The sequence below is a fragment of the Anomaloglossus baeobatrachus genome, chromosome 3 (assembly GCF_048569485.1).
Source record: "Anomaloglossus baeobatrachus isolate aAnoBae1 chromosome 3, aAnoBae1.hap1, whole genome shotgun sequence".
In the NCBI taxonomy this organism is placed as follows: domain Eukaryota; kingdom Metazoa; phylum Chordata; class Amphibia; order Anura; family Aromobatidae; genus Anomaloglossus; species Anomaloglossus baeobatrachus.
In genome coordinates this window covers 293,725,615-293,734,552 of record NC_134355.1, presented here as the reverse complement: position 1 = coordinate 293,734,552, position 8,938 = coordinate 293,725,615, and the positions used below count along the sequence as shown (strand labels likewise).

At 45.1% G+C, this 8,938-nt stretch overlaps 1 protein-coding gene across 1 annotated transcript; it reads left to right on the top strand.

Moving 5' to 3' along the window:
- The first annotated feature begins 372 nt into the window (after positions 1-372).
- Positions 373-7,958, top strand: CENPW (centromere protein W). Its single transcript, XM_075338281.1, has 3 exons — positions 373-554; positions 632-745; positions 7,702-7,958. Exons 1-3 carry the CDS (start codon positions 465-467, stop codon positions 7,726-7,728), a joined length of 231 nt encoding a protein of 76 aa, XP_075194396.1. The 5' UTR covers positions 373-464; the 3' UTR covers positions 7,729-7,958.
- Positions 7,959-8,938: the final 980 nt, after the last annotated feature.

Genomic DNA, 8,938 nt, shown 5'->3' with positions numbered 1-8,938 from the left:
CACACAGCTCGTCTGGCTACAATGGGGGCACAGTCCACTTTTACTGAACCCGCGCAGATATGGGGGACCCTCCTGATTTACAGCTGGAAATTTCTGAGACACAATGATATAGTGCTCCAGTGTGAACACTCCGGTAACGTGTCCTGCTCCCCAGAAGTCACGTGGGCCATGTTTTGGAGATTTAGTTGCATTTCCCACAATAAAAGCCGCCATGGATAAACCTCCCTTTTGGCAGCGCTGTACACACGAGTGCAGACGTTATACTTCATGTCCCCGCCATCCACACAGCCACTGTCGGCTGCATGTACATTAACGGGGAAACAAGCACCTCGACACTTCCGCCCTTACCCACACTTGTTCCGTGACGTCATCTTCCTGCGCAGCTGGGTAATCGTCACATGTCCGTCCCGGGTTGTTCGAAAACAAACGGTAGACATTGGGGACTGCGGTAGATATCTCCCGCCATGGTGGGTGCCGTGCCCAGGGGCAAGATCAAGTCCCTCATAAAGATGCGCCTGCCGGAGCTGCGGCTGGACGGCGCTGTGGACCTGCTGGTGAGGACGGAGCCGGCGGGAAGTAGGGCGAACGGAGAGCTGCGCATATCCCTAAAGGCGGATTTCTTCTTTCGTAGATTTTTCTGAGCTGCGAGCTGTTCCTGCAGAGACTGGCGACTGAAGCCCGCCTAAAAGCCATAGAGGACAAGAGCCCTGTGATCACGTCTGCCCACATCAGAGCTGTAGCCAAGGTACATAGATGGGGCAGAAAGTGTGTGCCATTCTGTGTGCTTGTAAGAAGCAGGACCTGGGGGTAATCAGCTGATCATCCTGGGGGCCACAGCTAGTTAGAAGCAGGACCTGGGGGTAATCAGCTGATCATCCTGGGGGCCACAGCTAGTTAGAAGCAGGACCTGGGGGTAATCAGCTGATGATCTTGGGAAGACACAGCTAGTTAGAAGCGGGACTGGGGGTAATCAGATGATTATCCTGGTGGGCCACAGCTAGTTGAAAGCAGGAATGACTTAAAAAGGAGGAACAGCCAGATCACCTGTAGTAAAGGCACAGGGAGTGTGTGGGGCACGGATACCATGTGTCAACGTGTAACAACTTGAAAATAGGAAACACGATCCAGCGCCATAAAATTCCAGGTTTATTTATTTAGAAAAACAGCAGTACAAAAACCTGACATGGTTCAAGTTTAAAAGCGAATATGTTTCGAGCACAGTGGCATCCTTTCGCAAAGCTCAAATACAAGTTCAAACCAACCCCCATGATATACTATGTGTGAGCCAATAATAACAAAGCTGCTAATCACATGCTCAACACAAGGGTGGAAACATCGGAAAACACACGACATATTTAAATGACATAATGAATACAATTGTAAGAATGCAAATATTGAAACTAATAGTGAAACATCAATTCTCTTCTTGCATTTAGACCAAAAGAATAACATGTATTTAAATAATCCATCCCATACGCTTCCCTGGCGAGAAGCCGGCATATAACATCTCCTCTAGGATGGTGAAGCAATCTCTATGACGGAGGTAGTAGTGCTATGGTGACTTGAGATGAAATGCTGTGAAGCTTGCGATACCGTCCAATTTGAGCTGCTGGAACAAACTAGATCAGTGATCTGCTCAGAGATGCAAATTATTAAAGGGAACCTGTCAGCAGAAATTTCCCCTAAAACCTAAAAGCTTCCCTCTCTGCAGCTCCTGGGCTGCATTCTAGAAAGGTCCCTGTTATTATTGTGCCCCCTTTCTGACAAAAAAAAAGAGTTTATAAAGAGGTACCTTTTTGGCTTTGGATTCTATAAATGTGACACGGGGGTGGGCAGCCTGATGGCCGTTATTCTGCCCCCTGGTCCTGTATGCCGCCCCCATCGCTGATTTCCATACTTTTGGACGCCGCCCACTGCTCCAGCCATCCCCGCGCATGCCCAGTGCCAGTCTCACGGGACTGAGCACTGTGACTGCTGGTGACGTGTGCGCAGGCAAGTGATTATGGGCGGGACTGTGACTGTTATCAGCAAGTACCCGCCCATAATCTCGTGAGCGCGCAAACCTCTCCAGCGGTCACACTGTGCTCAGTGTAGATGCTAGACTGTATGGGCTGCTTCCAGGGATGATGTCCCTTTGCCACGTGATAGTATTTTGAACACGCCCCTATCACGTGACAAAGGGACGTCATCCCTGGAAGCAGCCCATACAGTCTAGCATCTACACTGAGCACAGTGTGACCGCTGGAGAGGTTTGCGCGCTCACGAGATTATGGGCGGGTACTTGCTGATAACAGTCACAGTCCCGCCCATAATCACTTGCCTGCGCACACGTCACCAGCGGTCACACTGCTCAGTCCCGTGAGACTGGCACTGGGCATGCGCGGGGATGGCTGGAGCAGTGGGCGGCGTCCAAAAGTATGGAAATCAGCGATGGGGGCGGCATACAGGACCAGGGGGCAGAATAACGGCCATCAGGCTGCCCGCCCCCGTGTCACATTTATAGAATCCGAAGCCAAAAAGGTACCTCTTTATAAACTCTTTTTTTTGGTCAGAAAGGTGGCACAATACTAACAGGGACCTTTCTAGAATGCAGCCCAGGAGCTGCAGAGGGGGAATCTGTTAGGTTTTAGGGGAAATTTCTGCTGACAGGTTCCCTTTAAATGACGTGTGGTGCAACCCACATATGTTAAATTACTGATAATGCAACAAACCTTTGTTGAATTCATATTACACCTCTGAGAATTATGTTGGTTACTAAAATGATGGGTGGATTTGTGGTGACAACTTAGATACATGGATAATACTGTTACCTGCTCTTGGTTTGACATAAGTGGAAGAAAAAATAATCCGGTTCACATGACCCTCAAGTAACATCAAAAAACTAAATTTGGCTTTGATCCTTCTGAAACGTAAATGACAAGCTGCACTGAATTATCACTGATGTACTGGATAAATTCTGGTATGGCAGACATATCTCCATGCCAAGTAAGGATATCATCATTGTATCTGCCATACCAGAAGACATCCATACCAAACGGATATTAATCCCAATAAAGTAACTTGTTATTTATGTTTCAAAATGATCAACTGGAGGGTCATGTGACCCAGATTATTTTTTTTTCTTCCACTTATGTCAAAACCAAGACCAGGTAACAGTATTCTCCATGGTAGAAGAGATATTTCAAGTTACTAAATCGGGCATCCCATAAAGTTAGCAACAACAATCAGAAGAATTTAAAGGGAACTGGCCACTGAGCTCTTATATACAGTAATCCAAAATGCTGTATATAAGACCCCAGACCGCACTGTATAAGGCTAAGCTCTCACAGGGCATCTATTGCTGCGATTTTTGTGCATTTTTGAGGTCACACAGATGCACCTAAAAGCATGTATTTCCTTCCTCCAGTAAAGTCTATGAGATTTCCATTTTGCTGTCCACACTGAGCATGTTTTTTGGCTGCATCTTGGCTGCATTTTTGAAGATGCAGCATGTCAATTCTTTGTGTTTTTGCCTGCCTTTTTGAGCCCTTCCAGTCAATAGATCTGACATAAAAACGCATTGGGAAAAAAAAAGCGGTAAAAACGCGTCAAAAAAGCATTGTATTTTTGCCACAGTGCAATTTTAGTGCGTTTTTTTTGGGGACAAAAATGCTACATCTTTGTGGTAAAACATACCTTAACATAAACACTTATTATATTCACCTAGGGGATGGTCTGGTCCGTTTAGTGTTGCTGCTCTCCGACCTGGCACCACCTCTCTGCTGCGATCTCTGTCCTCCCACCCAGCCCTGTCCTACAGCATCCACACAGGCCGGCAATGTGGTCCTGAGCAGATGCACTTTGATCTTCCCTGCTGAGGGCAGATCAAAGTACTGTAATGTTCAGGCGCAAGGAAAGGTTAAAGACTGCATGCATGCTACAATACTTTGTTCTTCCCTGAGCAGGGCAGATCAAAATATGCTTGCGCAGGACCTCAATGCCGGCTAGTGTGCATGATGTAGGACGCGTCATGCATACGGGCCTCATAAAAAGGAAGACCGGGATCGCCGCAGAGAGGAGGCACTGGACCGGAGAACAGTGACACTCATCGCACAGGACTCCCCGATAGGTGAGTATACTAAGTGTTTTTTTACATTCCATACTGTGGCTTGGGCAGCACGGTGGCTCAGTGGTTAGCACCGCAGTCTTGCAGCGCTGGGGTCCTGGGTTCAAATCCCACCAAGGACACCATCTGCAAGGAGTTTGTATGTTCTCCCCGTGTTTGCGTGGGTTTCCTCCGGGTTCTCCGGTTTCCTACCACACTCTAAAAATATACTCATAGGGAACCTAGATTGTGAGTCCCAATGGGGACAGTGTTGCCAATGTATGTAAAGTGCTGTGGAATTAACAGCGCTATATAAATGAATAAATTATTATGTACAGTATTCTAGAATGCTGTATATAAGAGCTCACTGGTGGTGGCCACGGCTTATAGGAACCAAATTTGGTGACAAATTCCCTTTAGTTTCAATCCAAAACAACATTGGTGTAACTAAAATTAAACAACCCGTTTTTATCTGAATTTCAGTAATGAATTAAAGTCAAATCAAGTAAAAATGATTACTCTACATAATCTACCAATCCATCAAGAAGATACACATTTATCCCCAATATTAGAGCCTGGTTGTTTAGTGGTTGCTGAGTGAGCAGTTACATTGCGTGATAGACTGTCTCCTGGTTTATTTCAGTCTGAGGGGAAAAAAAAGTGCACACCTGGTTAAATCCTTTAATAATAAATTAATAAATAAACATTTATAAATGTGGAGATAGTCGTTGTAGGACATGTTCACATTCAGAAAATACCCATCATTTCAGTAACCAAGATAATTCTCAGCGGTTTAATAACTATTATAATTCGAGAACTGTTTGTTGCATTACCTGTAATTTAATGCATGTGGGTTGCACTACACGTCATCTAATAACTGAGCAGATCACTCATCTAGTTTGTTCCAGCAGCTCAAATCGGACGGTATCGCAATCCTCACAGCATTTCATGTTGATTCACCATAGCACTACTACCTCTGTCAGAGAGATTGCTTCACCATCCTAGAGGAGGAGACGTTAAACGCCGCCCTCTCACCTGGGAAGCGTATGGGATGGATTTTTTAAAGAAGTGGCCACATCTGTGTAAAACTGATAGGGAAGTCTTTTTCTAAATACCTGTTCAGCCAAATCTGCCTCGGAGCGGCGCTATTGTGGTCCGCTCATCCCCCATCATATGACCCCCGGGTTCCGTGACCTCTGAGATCCAGTGATGTTACATCACCTTCCAGCTGACCTGACATCACCGCGGCCGGCCCCAGTCTCCGTGAGTGACTGGGCTGTGGGTGGCATTTCACCGCTCGTCACAACCCAGCATCGCTTTTGCCTGCAGCACTCTGAGGTGAAGGAGAGCGTGTGACATGGTGCTCTCTGACGCTGGGCTGTGATGAGCAGTGAAACGTCACCTACAGCCCAGTCACTCAGGGAGACTGGGGCCGGCCTCGGGGATGTCAGGTCAACTGAAAGTTGACGTGACCTCACCAGATCTCAGAGGTCACGGAGCCCGGGGGGGGTCACTTCATGGGGATCAAAAGATCGCAATAGCGCCACTCACAGGCAGAATTGGCTGAACAAGGTATTTGAGAGAAGTCTTCCCTATCAGTTTTACAGGGATGTGGCCACTATTGCAGAGTTGTAAACCATCCTTTAAATACATGTTATACTTTTGCACTAAATGCAAGAAGAGAATTGATGTTTCATTGTTTGCATTCTTACTATTGTATTCATTATATGTCATTTAGATATGTCGTATGTGTTTTCCGATGTTTCCACCCTTGTGTTGAGCATGTGATTAACAATTTTGTTATTGGCTCACACATAGTATATCATGGGGGTTGGTTTGAACTTATATTTGAGCTTTGCGAAAGGACCCCACTGTGCTCGAAACACGCTCAATGTCCGTTTTTCAGTGCTGTTTTTTAATAAATAAACCTGGAATTTTATGGAGCTGGATCGTCCTTCCTATTTTTCAAGTTAGGAGGACGACTGGGGGTAATCAGTGGATCACATTTGGGGCTACAGCCAGTTAGAAGCAGGCCTAGGGGTAATCAGCTGATCATCCTGGGGGGCAAAACTAGTTAGAAGCAGGACCGAAGGTATAATCAGCTGATCATCCTGGGGGGCAAAACTAGTTAGAAGCAGGACCGAAGGTATAATCAGCTGATTATCCGGGGGTCCACTGCTTGTTAGAAGCAGGACTGAGGGTAATCAGCTGATCATCCTGAAAGGCCACAGCTAGTTATAAGCAGCTGTATTGTAGCTTGTTTTTTTTGCAGGACATGATGATTTTTTTCAACGATATCCTTTTTATATACGTTCAACTATTTGATTGTGTTGTATTCTGCTTTTTTTTTGCAGCTTTATGATGAAAAAGCATAATTTTTTTGCCACTTTTTTTTTTTTTTATTTGTTTTTACGATTGTCTTTGATGGGTTTAAATTGTGTGATAGTTTTATAGATCAGGTTGTTCCATATACGGTGATACCAGATGTGTGTACTTTTGCTTTATTGTTACATAAATAAAAGTATTGGTATATTTTCTTAATTTTTTTTTATTATTATTTTCAAAGGTTTTTAACTTTTTGCTTTACTTTTTTTAATTTGTTCCTTTATGGGATTTTAACTTTTAGAAGTCTGAACACTGGTGTAATGTATTGCCATGCACAAACATTGTCAAATGTTTGTCAAAGTCGGTGCTGTTTTGACAAATCGCCTGTTAGACCCTGCTTCTACCTGAGTCTAAAGGCCCCTTTACACACTGCAACATCGCAAACGACATCGCTGTAACGTCACCGGTTTTGTGACGTAATAGCGACCTCCCCAGCGTCATTGCAGTGTGTGAAACGCATCATCGACCTGGCCCCTGCTGTGAAGTTGCTGATCACTACACATCTCTCAGGACCATTCCTAGGTCCTTTGTTTCTTGCTGTGCAGCATGATCGCTAGAAAGTCTCAGTGTGTAAAGGGGCCTTTACAGCGACTTTGTTAGCGACTTCCCTTTCAAAAAGCTGCTTTACAACGTCCCCAATCACTAGCTAGGTCGTTCTGCAGATCCGTATCACTGCTGCGTCGTTTTCCAGGTTTGCCTGCTTGACAGCTCACCAGCAACTCACCAGAGACTTTGTAGCGATCCCGGCCAGGTTGAAATCACTAGAAAGTCTCAGTGTGTAAAGGGGCCTTAACAGGCCAATGTACATGGCAGACGTGTAGGTCATAATTTGACCTCAGTCTAGAATGACAACCTTCGGCTCCCCCGTGATCATGTTGCGGGGGTGCTGGAGGGGTGAGAGAACGAGCTTATTCCTACTCACAAACTTGGATATGGCGCGATTGCCATTGATCTTGGAAGTAGGAAAGGGTTAACCTCAGGACCTGATCCAATCAGGTCCCGATGATGTCGCCGGTCAGAACTAGGGTTCTGTACGGGAATCCCGGTGTTTGCTGGTCTCTGGGAGTCCCAATCTTCATGATATATAGCCGTGGAATTTGTTGCATATTTTTTAAACCACATTGTTCTTTATCTGATTAATATTTTCTTTTTCTAAGAGTCTCTGAAAATGTGTGTGTGTGTGTGTGTATAATATACTATAATAGTAATGTATATCTTTATTTATTTTACAGACAGTTTTAAAGCAGTCAAGAGGTTAAAAGATGTAATGAAGAAGCCATAAAAATGGCAGATGCTTATGTAAACCAGCACGAAGCTCCCGTTATACTCTTTACAGCTTAGCTTTGTAACATGTATATAATTTTTATTGAATTGTACTATAGTGTAATAAATGTATGTTATATTGACAGTAATTATTTATGGGCACATCACTCCTTCAGTTGTCAATTGAGAAGCAGAAATAAAGAATTATTTTTTCTAAAATATGAAAGGACTTAGTAACTGATATTTGGGCAGCAAACAGGTAGTGAATACGATCATATGCACATACTAAATTCGGTTCAAAAAGCTTTCACATCCTAAATAGTGTATGTAGTGTGAGCTTGTTGCTATACTACTACTACTACTGCCTTCTCCGGAGTCCAGTGCCGTTGTACTCCTCAGTGATGTCACTGCTCTTCAGACTAGTTGGTTTGCACTGTGTGAGCTAGAGGTCTCTTTTCCTATGTAGGTGTATAGAGCCTCATTCTGACTGTCCATAGACTTGCATAGTAAAAGCCACTTCCAAAGTCACACAGAGCACAGTGTGACCTGGAGACCAGTGATATCACTGAGAAGTGGAGCACAACTGTGGTGCCCCTGAGGCTTCAGTTGCCACAGAGTATTGCAGCTTATTTAAGCTGCGGTATTCGCTTCGAGGTAAGGGGGGGTTAATCACTGGTGTTCCACATTCACACTTTACATAAAGCTCAGGAGCCTTCTCTCTGGGTAGCTGTGCTAGGGTAGGCAGGGGGGTTGGCAATCACGAAGTATGGGAATTCCCTGGTCATTAGGACATCCACCTGGGGGGCAAACTCACACAATCACTAGTCAGTCTACCCGAGACATCATTTCTGGGACACGACACCACCTCTTTCTTCTCTTCACAGGGCCTAGGGCTTGGAGCAAAGCTCAGCCCAGGTGCCTCACAATGGGAAAGACTATTTTAAAAAGGGACTTTCTTCTTCTTTTCATCACCGGTGGTTTCTCCTAACTTATCCGGGGTCGGCAGAGCCCATTACAGCAAGTGACCAGTATAACCCGGGTGAGCGTATCGGACTGTGAATAAAGATACTTGTACCCGCAGCATCATACTCGGACTCTTTATTACCGCGCCTCAGCGCCAAATGCCATTACTCCTCCTCTGATCATCCTCCCCGGAGCCTGCACCAACTGAGAGGAGCAATACCATCTCTGACTGCTGCTACTACC